Below are 13,249 nucleotides of genomic sequence, written 5' to 3'. Positions count from 1 at the left end.
AGCAGAGCAGGCAGAAGGACCAAAGTACACTGCTAAGGGGCCAGCGAGCGGCAGGAGGCGTCTGCCCCGGGGAGCAGCCGGGGATCGAACTGGCGCTGCAGAGGCTGCGGGGAGCTTCGCAACCCAGCACTCAACCGCTGTGCCACCAGGGAGGCCCAGAATCAATATTTTTACTACAGGACTATATCATGCAATTTTGTGTATTTTCATTGTATTTATAGTTCCCTAAGGATGGTACCTTTTCATAAACATTTGTGTTGCTGTCTAGAATCCTTTTGGCTTTATTGGAGGAGCGAAGTCATAGTATTACCTATTTTAACATCATGCCTATGTCCTTTACTTGATATTAATTTTATAGAATATGCATTGAATGTATTTTGTCTTGAGTGCTGTAAATATGGTAAATAGTCACGTGCTTTCTTCCAGCCTTCTCTTCTTATGACATCCAAGTCCTCATTCCATAGTCAGGCACAGAAGATTTGCTTCCAGATATGGAACTGGGAGGAGATGGAATCTGTGCCTTTGAGAATTTACAATTGGTGGAAGACCAGACACGCCAAAGATCAATTGAAGGGCAGAGCATTTGTTGCAATGAAGATAGCCAAGCTGGAACAATGACCCAGAATACAACTCTTCCCACAAGAAGAGATCATGTGAGTGAAAGGTCTTGGGTCAAGCCGCATTTTATGTCTGTTCCTTGCATAGGTAAGGGTGTTTCTGTAAGCAGAGATCTCTATCAGATTTTTAACAATACATATTCCCTGAGAAGACAGTTAGAACATATAGGCAGTCCCGTAGTCCATCATGCAATAATCATTCAGTACATTGTGCATATGGGGCAGGTGCATACTCTGAATCAAATAGTACTCAACATCAGAGATGGGAATGGGAAGATAAAAAAATCTCCATGGGATCATACTGAGGAGTCCTCAAAACTACTCCAGCATCACACATTTCAGGAGAATCCCTGCAACTGTAAAGGATATGGCAACACTAACAAATGGTGCTCAAGACTCACTCAACATCAGAGAGAGAAATGGCACAAATGTGAAGAGTGTGGTGAAGCCTTTTGTTGGCATCCACAGCTCACTAAATATGTAAGGATTCACACTGGAGAAAAGGCTTACACATGTCCACACTGTGGTAAAGCCTTTCTCTACCTGTGTCACCTTTCTGAACACCAGAGAGTTCATAATGCTGAGAAAATGTACAGATGTGAAGAATTTGGGAAAGCCTTTAACCAGCAGTCAAGTCTTACTCATTGTCACTGAATTCATACAAATGTGAAAGAAAAAGCTTATAAATATGAAGAATTCAGCAAAGCCTTTAAGCAGAAATCAAAACTGGCTCAACATCAGAGAATTCATGTAAGAGTGAAATGTTCAAAATGTGAAGAATGTGGCCATCTGTTTCACCGGAAGTCAAATCACTTTGCACATCAGAGAATGCACACTGCGGAGAAACCTGCCAATGTAAAGTGATGAGTGGTTTGTACGAGTAGATATTTTGCAACCCCCATTTTCATGCTAGCACGATACTTTGAAGAAGTAAAGATAGGGAAAAGTAAGTTGTCATATAATAATCAACTCTAAATATACATTTCAAAATTGCACTATAATAATAATTCAAAAACTTCACTCATTGAAATCAGATATTTTTTGGAGCATAAACCAACATTAAAGCACTAGGTATTTATTAGTAACATTTAAATGTCCAAGACGATGAGTTGGGGACCAGTATAATTACATTCCACGTACTTTTTATCAGTCATACTTCAGATATTATGAAGAGGTGATGAATATAATTCAGCTCTAAATCAGTTCATTCTCTGGCTTTGTCCCCTTTTGTATGGAAAGTCAGGCGTTTGATTTTTTTTTTGCTGCCTCAAACATCTGAGAGACCGTCCTAGTCGATGGATTTGTTTATATCTAACTTGCAGGGTAAATTTAGGACAGTAATGTGCCATGTATCAGGAAAATATGAATGGACATGCTGCTTCTGGTTGACTCAAAACATTGATCTAAATCACCAAGAAGAGTTCTGGGCCTTAATGTTGCCGTTGAAGTCAGACAGAGGAATATGTCAAATAATATCACGAAGGACTCCTTGAGGAAATGCACAGTTCATTAAAATCGTGTTGTTTGTTTATGGTAGTAATAGAGAGATGAGTATTATACGATGATATTGCCAAAAGAAATCTTCATAGGCACATGATGACAGAACAGGTGACTGTTCCGTGTTGGGCATGGAATTTTGCATGCACAGTAGCTAAATAATGACTCTGTTGACCACCAACTTAGGGATCCTGGTTTCAGGAGAACAAGAATGCTTCTTAAATGTCTGCATTTTTATTTTCAACATCGAGCATACAGTGATATTTAAATATTTAGACTAAATGTGAACTTAATGCATGTTTTAATAAAGTCTATTGATTTTCTTCAATAGATTTAATTTATTCTTTTTTAAATTTTTATTTACTTTTAAAATTTATTTATTCAAGAACTGGGGTACAGTCCAGATGCACAGGAGGGTGAGAGGATGCACCAAAGACAGAGTGAGGAACAGAACAGACAGACAGACCGAAGTACACTGTTGAGGGGAGCAGTAGGCAAGACAGGAGAGTTCTGTCCCGCCATGTGGGTTGCTCCCTGGCCAGCCAGGAATCGAACTCATGCTGCAGTGGCTGCGGATTGCTTCATAGGTTGCGTGTTAACCCCTGCACCACCAGGGAGGCCCTGGATAAATAACTTATAGAAGTATTGCTGACATATGAAAATTCCATTTTTATTTTTTTCAGAAATTTCTGCCCCATTATCTGCAGGGACTGTCCAACTCTCATGGCCACCAGCCGTGGGTGAGAGCTCCCTTTTCTCTGCACCCTCTTCAGTGTTGTTCATATCACTCTTTTTTAATTGGGGCATTCTCAAGTGTTGAGGTGGCATCTCAGTGTGGTTTTAATTGATGTTTCTGTTACGATAAATTAAGGTGAACATTCCTATGTCTTTTGGACCTCAGAATTTCCTCTTTAGCGAAGTGTTTATTTCCTTTACCCTTTTTAATTGACTCATTGGTTGGTTTTTCGCACTGGGTGGGAATGTTACAATTTTGGAATGAACCCCTTTTCAGATGTGTTGCATGTGTTCTATTCTGTAGGATGCCTTTCTGTTTCTGTGCTGGTTTCTTTTGAGTTCTAAAAGCTTTTAGATTTGGTGGTGTCCCACTTGTGAAACTTGCTTTTGTTTCCCTTGGTGTTGGGGTTGTGTTCCCTCGTACATTTTGCAGCAAATGTCCTGTAGTGTACCCTTTAATTTTCTTTCACTGCTTCATGCTTTGGGCTCTTATGTCCAAACTTTTAATCCATTTGGATTTAGTTTTCTGTATGGAGTTTTTCTTTTAAAGATTTATTTATTTTTGCATATAAGAACTGGGGTACAGGCCGGAGGTGTGGGGGGGTGAGAGGATTCAATATGTATCACAACCAGGGACAGAGTGAGGAACAGAACAGGCAGACTGACTGAAATATGCTGGTGAGGGGAGCAGCGGGCGAGTCAGGAGAGGTCTGTAGCACCATATGGGTATCTCCCTAGCTGGAGATCGAACTCATGCTGCAGTAGCTATGGATACCTTCATATGTTGTGCCTCCAGGAAGGCCCTGTATGGAGTTTTGAATGGGTCATGGTTCTTACTTTTGCAAGTCATTGTTCATGTTCCCCTGCTCCATTTTTTAAAAATATGTATTTATTTATTTATGCATAGAAGAACTGGGGTGGAGACCAGATGTTCCGGGCTTGACAGGGTTCACCAGAAATAAAGTGAGGAGCAGAACAGGCAGATCCACTGAAATACACTGCTCGGGGAAATAAGTGAGGGACAGGTGAGGTCGGCTGTGCCACATGTGGGTCAGCTCTCTGGTCTGGAATAGCCGTGATAGCACTGACTCTTAACGCCTAGGCCGCCAGGGGGGCCCATCCCAGTACTATTTTTTTTTTTTTAATAGAGGCATGTTTATTTATTTATTTATTTGTTTGTTTGTTTGTTGTTTGTTTGTTTATACATGCACTGGGTACAGTCAGAAGCGCGGGAGGGTGAGAGAATTCAACAGAGCCAGAGCGTGGAGCAGAGCAGGCACAAGGACTGAAGTACACTGCTGAGGGGAGCAGTGGGCGGCAGGGGAGGTCTGCGCGCCATGTGGGACCCTCCTCCTGTGGCTGGGGAGCAGCCGGGGACCGAACTGGCACCACAGAGGCCGCCGGCAGCTTCTCAACCCAGCGCTCAACCACTGCGCCACCGGTGAGGCCCAGCATCCCAGTACTATTTATTAAAGAGGCTGTCTTGTCTGAATTGTATGATTTTAGCTCCTTTGTCCAAGATTGAACTCTTCATATTTATATCATTTGCTCTCTGGGTTTTTAGTTGCCTTCCATTGCTCTGAGTTCTGGTTTTGTTCCAGTAAAATAATGTTGTGATTATTGTTGGCGTTACATATATTTTTAAGTTAGGAAATGTGATACTTCATTTTCTTCTTTTCTCCCAAGATTTTTTGCTATTTGGGACCTTCTGTGAGTTCATATAAATGTGGGGATTGTTCTATTTCCTTATAAAAAACATCCTTGGTATTTGGTAGGTATTGCATAAGTTTGTAAATTGCTCTAGACAATAAGGCCATTTATGATGTTCATTCTCCCCACCTAGGAGGATGGGACATCTTTGTATTTCTCTGTGTCTTTTATTTTCTTTAATAGAGTTTTTTAATTTTCAGGGTTCAGGTCCCTCACCTCCTTCTTTCACTTGAATGGTACAGTCACAGTTATTTCATTCCTTTTGGTGTGAATGTCAATGGAAATGCCAGTCATTTCACACACGTTCTCTCAAGGCTTGTTTATACTTCCAAAGAAATCATCCAAAAATGTTATCATGTATTGAATTGTAGTAAAATTTTAAAATAGTTGAACATATATAATGTAACATTTTTTTGAGAAATTACACTCCAAAACAGTCGCTCTTTTTATAATGGTTTCCACGTTGTATGTCTACATAGTGGGTTTGAAGTATGCACATAGTATCACCCACAGCTTGGTTTCCTTCATAGTATTTGAATAATCTTGAATTCGTTGACAAGACTACATTCATCCATGTAGTGTGTATGTGGTCCCATTTTTAGTAATTGAAACGTAACATTATATACTGTGTCCTGTGTCTTTCCCTTTTTTAACCAAACCATTCTTGTCGGCTACAAAACCTGCTGTGCTGGTTCATTTCGGGTGCTCTCTGATTCATTTTAGCTCAGATCTGTAGGGAAAACCCTGGTCTGTAATTTTGTGGGTATTTGAGGAAATGGTCACGTAAAAGTAAAGTTTATTTAAAGCTCAGAGAATTATATCTGGTTCATACATGAGTCTAATGAAAGCTGTGGGAACGGGGTCTCCCTGGTGGGGCAAAGGCAATGTTTTCTCAGTATTGCTTACTTTTTTGGAATCAAGGAACCATGGGTTTACCTCACTCTTCGTGATTCAGGGAATAGATTCTCCTGTCCTCAGATGTCTGTCACCACCACACCCACCACCTGTGCATTGTGGGCTTCTCCATAAATCTTTCAATCCCCTTCCACTTTTGTATCCACACCCATTGTCCTTCCCTCTTTGTACTCTCATTCTGCAGTCCTCTTTCTAGAGTTTATTTTGGTTTGTATTGTCAGTTTCTTTGCCTTGTTTTTCCAAAGTCCAACTAGGAGTGAATTCATCCAGTAAGTCTTTCTCCTTCTGATTCTTTTCACTGAGTATAATGCTCCCCCAGCATTCCATTGTTGTTGTTGCACATGGCCAGATGTATCCTTTTTCATAGCTTAGTAGTATTTCATCCTGTCTATATACCACATCTATCTTTTCGATTTATTTTTCACCCGTTTGTCAGCTCTGATTCCTGAGTTTGTAACATTATTTTCTTTCCAATTGCAATTGGGCCTTGAACCTCTCCTTGATTTTATTGTTTTCATCTGCATTGAGTTTCTGTCTTTGTTTGCGGCACACATTCAGGACCTCATCTTAGTGTATAGGTAATATTACAATGATTTCTGAATACAGGTAGTTTTCTGTTATTTTGGGGGGTCATTCTTTCATTCTGTGATGCTTTAGACACAGATCGTATCATTACAGTGATCATCATGGCTCCATTTTCATGATTTGTCTTCATAGAATGTAGTTCCATCCTTACATTCCACATGGTGCGCTGAAGGCCTTGTTGAGTGTCATATAGGGAAGAATGAATTGGTGTTATTTTTAATTCATTCAGACACATTTTTCATTGTATTGTGGACTTTTATTTACACCAAAATATTTCTGAAAGGGAGGCGTTAACTTTATTAAAGAATGATTATTCTCATTTTATTTTTTTAAATTTTTTTAAGATTTATTTATTATTTATACAGGCAGGGGGTACAGTCAGAAGCAGGACAGGGTGAGAGAATTCACCAGAACCAGAGTGGAGAACAGAAAAAGCCTACTGACAAAGTACACTGCTGAGGGGAGATGTGGGCAGCATCAGAGGTCTGCGCATCATGTGGGACCCTTGCTGGCAGCCAGAGATCTAACTGTCGCTGTAGAGGGTGCAGGCAGCTTCGCAGCCCAGCGCTCAACCGCTGCGCCACTGCAGATGCAGTATTCTCAGCCATTTTATACCCCATTTCCAACTTACTGCATCACTGTATATTTTTTGACCTTTTCTTATATGCTTTAATTCCTCTCTCCTTTCTTGTTGGTGATTTCCCTCCACTTTCACACATTTTGATGTTAATGGAGGTATATTGGTTTGTAATGTTATTTATAAACATTGTAAAGCATTGTCATCCAACCTATGTACACATCACATCAGTCTCTGTTTTCATTTGTTTTCCATGTATTTTACGGTATCTTTTTCTCCTGGGGATTCCATAGCATGTTGAAAAGTTATGACAGTCTTTTCTAAAGTGAAAACCATGTAAATTCAGCTGCATACCAAAACTCCACTCTTTAACATTTCTACCCCTACTGACATCACAAATTATATCTCATGATATTTGTATTCCATAACATGAATCTATGATTTTTTTTTGGTGCAATATTTCCAAATTGTGAAGCAGAAACAATATTTTGACTATAGGGTTATATCTGTATTTGCTATGTATTTACCTTTCCCTAAGGACGTTACCTATGCATCAGCCTGTGTTGCTGTCTAGTGCTGATGTTACCTATCCAAGCATTATGTCGGAGGTCTTTATATGGTATTCATTTTATGTATTAAATATTTAAAGTATTTTTGTCTTGAGTGCTGTGCGTGGGCTAGTTATTCCTCGTTGTCTTCCTGCCCTGTCTTCTCAAGACAACCAGGTCTCCATGCCACAGTCAGGCACAGAAGATTTGTTGCAAAATGTGGGACCTGGTGGAGATGGAATCGGCACCTTTGAGAATTTACAATTATTGATAGACCAGACATGTCAAGAGGCATGTGAAGGCCACAACAGTTGTTGCAATGAAGATTCCCAATAAGGGACAATTATCCATAACACAATTCCTCCCGTATAAAGTGATCCTGCGTGTAAACCATGTTGGGTCAAACTCCATTTTATGTCTGTTGCAGGGAGAGATAAATATGTTTTGTTAGCAAAGTTCCATGTGACATTTTTCATAAGACACAATCTCTGAGAAGTATGTGGGAACATATGGGAACTCCCTTAGTCCATATTGCAAATGATTACTCAAAATATTGTCAGTGTTGGATAGATTTAAACTTTCAGTCAAGGACGATGAAAAGTCTACACAGGATCCTATTGAGGAGTCCTCAATACTTTTCTAGCATCATGCACTTCATGAGAAACTACAATTGTAAAGGATTTGGCAAAGCTACTAAATGGTGCCCAAGACGTACTGAACATCAGAGAGGGAAACCTCACAATGTGAAGAGCATGGTAAAGCCTTGTAGTGGCATCCACAGCTGACTAACCATCTAAGGATTCATGCTGGAGAAAAGCCTACATGCGTACTGACTGTAGTAACACCTTCCTGTGCTGTGTCACCTTTCCCGACACTGGAGAGTTCATACTGGGGAGAAACCTTACAGATGTGAGGAATGTGGGAAAGCCTTTAACCAACTGTCAGCCTTTAACTATCTTAGTCAGCATCACAGAATTCATACTGAGGAGAAACCTTACAATTGTGAAGGATGTGGCAAAGCCTTTAACAATAAGTCATGTATTACTTGACATCATAGAATTCTTACTGGGGAGAAACCTTTGAGATGTGAAGAATGTGGACAAATCCTTCTACCATCCATCACTTTTAGTCAACATCACAGAATCATACTGGGGACAAACTTTGCAAATGTGAAGAATGTGGCAAAGCCTTTCACCGCAAGTCAAATGTTACTCTATATTAGAGAATTCACATCAGAGAGAAATGTTAAAATTGTGAAGTCAATTTTTTCACTTTAGTCTCTTTTTTTCAAGATTTATTATGCATGCAAGAACTGGGGTATCTTCCAGAGGTGGGGTTGTGTGAGAGCATTCATCAGAGACAGACTGGGGAACAGAACAGGTAGATTGAGTGAAATACAATGCTGAGGGGAGCAGCAGGTGAGACAGGAGGGATATGCTGCACCATGTGGGTAGCTCCCTGATCGGGAATCCAGCTTGTACTGCAGTGGCTGTGTATAGCTTCATAGGTTGTGTCTTAACCCCTTGTTCCACTAGTGAGGTCCCAACTTTGGTGTCTTTAACCAGAAGTCCAGAAGTTTAACCAGAAGTGTCAAAGTGATTAACCAGAAGTCAGATCATCGTAAACATCAGAGAGTGCAAACCAAGAGAAACTGTGAATGAAAAGTGATGAGTGGTTTGTCTAAATATGAATTTTGAAACCACCAGAATTTCATACTGGAAACTTGAAAGAAGTGAAAATATGCTTAAATAATTTATAATGTAATTTTGGTTCATATTGACGTATTGTAATACTGTAGGAAGTGAGAAACACTTCACATTCCTTTAGTCAGAAAAATGGAGCATAAGCCAACATTAAAACACTTAATATTAGCATAATTGAAAAGTCTGAGGGCCTTCCTGGTGGTGAGGAGGGTTAAGTCACAGCTCTATGAATCTGTCAGCAGCCACTGCAGCATGATTTGCTTCCTTGCCAGGGAGCTGACCACATGGAACAGCAGACCTCTCCTGACTTACCTGCTGCTCCCCTCAGCAGTGTGTTTCAGTCAATCTGCTTGTTCTGCTCTGCATTCTGTCTTTGGGGAATCCTCTCACCCCCTACACTTCTGGCCTACCCCTCTGTTCTTGTATGCCTAAATAAATAAAATCAATCTTTAAAAAAATAAATAAAAGTTCAAGCCGATGGTTTGGGGACCTGTATGGTTATTTTCTTTGTCCTTTTTTTTATCAACCATACTTGAGATATTGTGAAGAGACCTGATGAATATAATTCAGCCCTAAATCACTTCACTCTGTGGCTTTCTCCTGGTATGTACGTGGAGTCATGTATTTGACTTTAATGCCTCAAACATCTAAGGGACCCTCTCCAGTTGATGAGTTTGTTTACATCTTAATTGCTTGGGTCCATTTATGATGGTGTCATGTATCTTGAATGAAGAAAATCTAAATGGAGATGCTGTTTGTGGCTGACTCAAAAGATTGATCTCAGTCACCCAGAGGAGTCGTGGACTTCATTGTGGGCATAAAAGTTAGACAGAGAAACGTGCTGAAGTTCAACTCATTTCATCATTTTCTCCTTCAGGGAATATACTAACAGTTTATTAATAGCCTCATGTGTCTTCATGGTAGTTATGGAGGCATGAATATTATTGGACGTTGTTGCCAAAAGGAATCTACACAAGCTTGTGATGAAAGAGCAGGTGAGCTTTACATAACAGGGTGGAATTCTTGTGCATTCACATTAGGTAAGCAAAGCATCTTTGTGTTAAACACCGACTCTGTGATCCTGATATCAGAAGGTCAAGATGCTTCTTAAATACCTGAATCTTGATTTTGATGAAATGTATCTTGGTATCTGAATGTCTTATTTAGACTGTATGTGAATTTATGTATATTTTTAAAATTTATTCATACAAGAGCTGGGGTGCAGGCGAAAGGGGTGGTGTGTGTGAGAGAGAGAGAGAAAAAGAGAGAGAGAGAGCGATGGGGAGGATTCACCAGAGACAGAGTGGGGCGCAGAACAGGCAGACAGAGGAATACAAGGCTGAGGGGAGCAGCAGGCAGAACAGGAGAGGTCTGCCCTGCCCTGTGGGTAGCTCCCTGCTGTGGAGGGGGCTGATAGCTTCTGAGTCAGTGCGGTGCTTAACCCCTTCAGCCCCAGGGCGGCCCTGTTGAGCTCTCTTCCTTCAGAGCCCTGAACCCGTTATGGGCCCCGCAGTTTTCAGGGGCCTCGCCCACCTGCCCATTCTCCTCAACCTCCACTGCTCCCACTTCCCGGCCCCAACCCCACACCAACGGTGGTCCGAAGGGCGGCGCAAGGGGTTGTGGGAAATGTAGTCTCGAGCCCCGTGGTTCCCGCGGAGGTTTCTGGGCGTGGCTTCCGCGATCTGCGCAGGCGCGGCCGCGCCCCCGTCCGTCCGGAAGTTCCCGCGTCTCCGGAGCGCTGCGGCCCCCGGAGGTGAGCGCGTGTTGTGTCCCGGGAGGCCGGGCTCGGGTGAGCGGAGACGCCGGGCGGGTTGGGGGGCGCGGGCTAGCGGGGCCCCGGCCCGGTGGAGTCTGTCGCTTTGGAGCCGATTCCCGCCAGAGCGGGCGGGGGCGGGGGCGGAGGCCGTTGGGGAGAACTTTCCGGGGTGTCCCCGGCGCGGCCTCCCGGCCCTGTCCCCGGACGCTGCCGGGGTCTTCCCGGGTCGCGCGACGGGGTCCCTGAAGCGGGGCTCTGGGGAAACGCAGGTCTGCCTTTGCGCATGTGCGCTGACTCCTCTGGGCCACCCCAAAAGTCGGACGGTGAAGAAGGGGAGAGCCAGGCTGCGTTTCTGGGGGGCGCGGAAATGCACCTGGGCGAGATTCGCGCACCCGAGGTGGGGCGGGAGAGGTCCCATGCGCGTTGCCAGGGGGAGGCGGGCCCTGTTAGGGCGGGGAGGTGGGCTGGAAACTGGGTTTGCAGGGCGGGGGGTGGGGGGAGTTCCTGGGGCGTTAGGGGCTTGTGGACTGAATTTCCGGGCGCGCTGCGCGTTCCCCCCCAGGCGGCGTCCTGCTGGCCGCTGCATTCCCGCCTCCCGCCTGCACGTGCGCACCCATGGGCCTGGCGTTGTAGGGCGCCCACGGAGCGGAGGAAGGGAAGGGCGCGGAGCCTTGGCCGGGTGTCCTGGCAGAACAGTGCGTTCGGGGCGTCGTCTCGCTGGAAGTCGAGTCCACACTCTGCAGCGACTCCTCAGCTCTGAGACGGTTGCTCCTGCGTGACCGTGGCGCAGGCAGTGGGCAGTGTCACCTTTTACTAAGTTGTGGGGAACCGTCCGCCCAGGCTCTGCCGCGCGTGGACTCGGGGCCGTTCCTGCCCTGCTAGGAGTGTCACCCGCTGCCACACGCGGTGACTCTCTGGTGTCTCCAGGCAGCGTGTGGCGGGCTCTGGCCAGGAGACTCCGGACCCCGGCAGCCGCCTCCGTCCTCTGTGCTGGACCCCAGCGCCCCCCAGCGCCGCTCCCGAGCCCTGGCGCGTCTGTGAGAGCAGCGACCATGGACGAATCTCTGGTGAGTGGCGTGTTGGCTTCAGCTCGCGGTGCGTTGACTTTATGCGAGTTCATCACGGACATGCACATTAGAAACATAGTTTTCTGCAGGGACACATTCCTCACCAGGGAAAGGTGTGGCGTAGGTCCAGGCCCTTCCCATGTCCAGCGTGCGTGGAGATGGGGCTCTGCCCTGGTGCTCCCGCAGCGCAGAGTCTGTACCTGGGTCTCCGTTGATGACGCTGAAGGTGTGGCCTGTGGCTCTTCACCCCGCTGGACAGGAACACTTCCCAGCTCTGCGCTGGTCAGGTGCGGGGTGAGGGAAGAGGAAGAGGATGGGCCTGAGGACCCGAGTGCAGATGGGGGTGAAGGAGCCACGAGTCATTTGAAAAGGACAACTGAATTTTTAAGGCTTCTGTGCAGTTGCTGAAATCCTGTACTGTGTCCCAGGCCGCTCTCGGAGACTTTCATGCAGGTATCAGTTGGCACCTGTGACTTTGAGTCCACTGGGGTGTCCTTACATACCTGCCCCTGTTCTTCTCTCAGGGGTTCCGCAAACCCCAGGTGCCCAGTAGACTATTCAGAGTCCTTTTATCTGGGCGTTGTTTCCATTGCTCCTGTGCATTTTTCCTTGGTGTGGTCTGCATGCATTTCTAGTGCCGCTTTCCAGCACCCTAACTTGTTCCCAGGTCCAATTACACTCTCCAGACTTTGCCTTTACCAAAGTTCTTGCCATGTATGAGAACACCGTGTGTGACCTTGGGGAAATTTCATTTTTTATAATTGTTTTAAAGCTTCTTATACTTTTTTTTTAATTATTTATTTATACATGCACTGGGTACAGTCAGAAGCGCGGGAGGGTGAGAAAATTCACCAGAGCCAGAGCGGGGAGCAGAGCAGGCAGAAGGACCGAAGTACACTGCTGAGGGGAGCAGCGGGCGGCAGGGGAGGTCTGCGCGCCACGCGGGACCCTCACCAGGTGGCCGGGGAGCAGCCAGGAATCGAACCAGTGCTGCAGAGGCTGTGGGCAGCTTCACAACCCAGTGCTCAACCGCTGTGCCACCGGGGAGGCCCTTCTTATACTTTTTTCTCTTTCTTTTAATTACTTTCCCTCCTCGATCTGTTATTGACATGTGGAGCACTAAAAGCCTTCTGCTCAAATAGTTGCCAGTTTTTTCCTAGACTCCTAATGGGTGTTGCCCTACCCCTTGTTCCCCGTCTACCAGACCACCCAGGCCCATCCCCATCTGCCTCCCTCCCTACCTTCTCCACCCTTTCCCCTGTTCCCTCTGGTGGTCATCTTTACCTTCACATGACCCTGTTCAAGTTTGATTCAAGTATTTTGCCTGTAAATGTTTTTTGGGTATTTATTTTCCACAGATGAGTGAAGCCATCTGATATGTGTCTCTAGTTTTTGGCTTATTTCACTCAAGAATAGCACCTCCCGGGGCCTCCCTGGTGGCGCAGATGCAACTGTTGTGGTTCAAATGCAACTGTTGTGGCTGTCTGCAATCTCTGCTGCACAAGTTCCATCCCCCGGCCAGCCAGGGAGTGGAGTACC

General features: G+C 44.9%; 1 protein-coding gene across 25 annotated transcripts in view; it reads left to right on the top strand.

The window, feature by feature from the left end:
* The window catches only part of LOC119251631 (zinc finger protein 420-like), a 257,400-nt gene that overhangs the window by 46,725 nt on the left and 197,426 nt on the right, over positions 1–13,249 (top strand). For 21 of the 25 annotated variants that reach the window (XR_008552956.1, XR_008552955.1, XR_008552953.1 and 18 more), the window contains exon 4: positions 11,571–11,710. The exons of 1 other annotated variant lie outside the window; for it this stretch is intronic. Coding sequence is in view for 17 of the 24 variants with exons in the window: in XM_054698257.1 (XP_054554232.1) it covers positions 11,571–11,710 (140 nt within the window). In the remaining 7 variants the exon portion in view is untranslated. Of the gene's footprint in view, positions 1–426; positions 3,996–11,570; positions 11,711–11,896; positions 12,446–13,249 lie in introns of those variants that run through there. 3 more of the 25 variants (XM_054698267.1, XM_054698272.1, XM_054698263.1) reach the window with 2 other exon arrangements.

This window comes from Talpa occidentalis, unplaced genomic scaffold (genome assembly GCF_014898055.3).
Source record: "Talpa occidentalis isolate TD23 unplaced genomic scaffold, MPIMG_talOcc4v2.1 talOcc4.2, whole genome shotgun sequence".
Lineage (NCBI taxonomy): Eukaryota > Metazoa > Chordata > Mammalia > Eulipotyphla > Talpidae > Talpa > Talpa occidentalis.
This window is presented reverse-complemented; position numbering and strand designations above follow the sequence as displayed.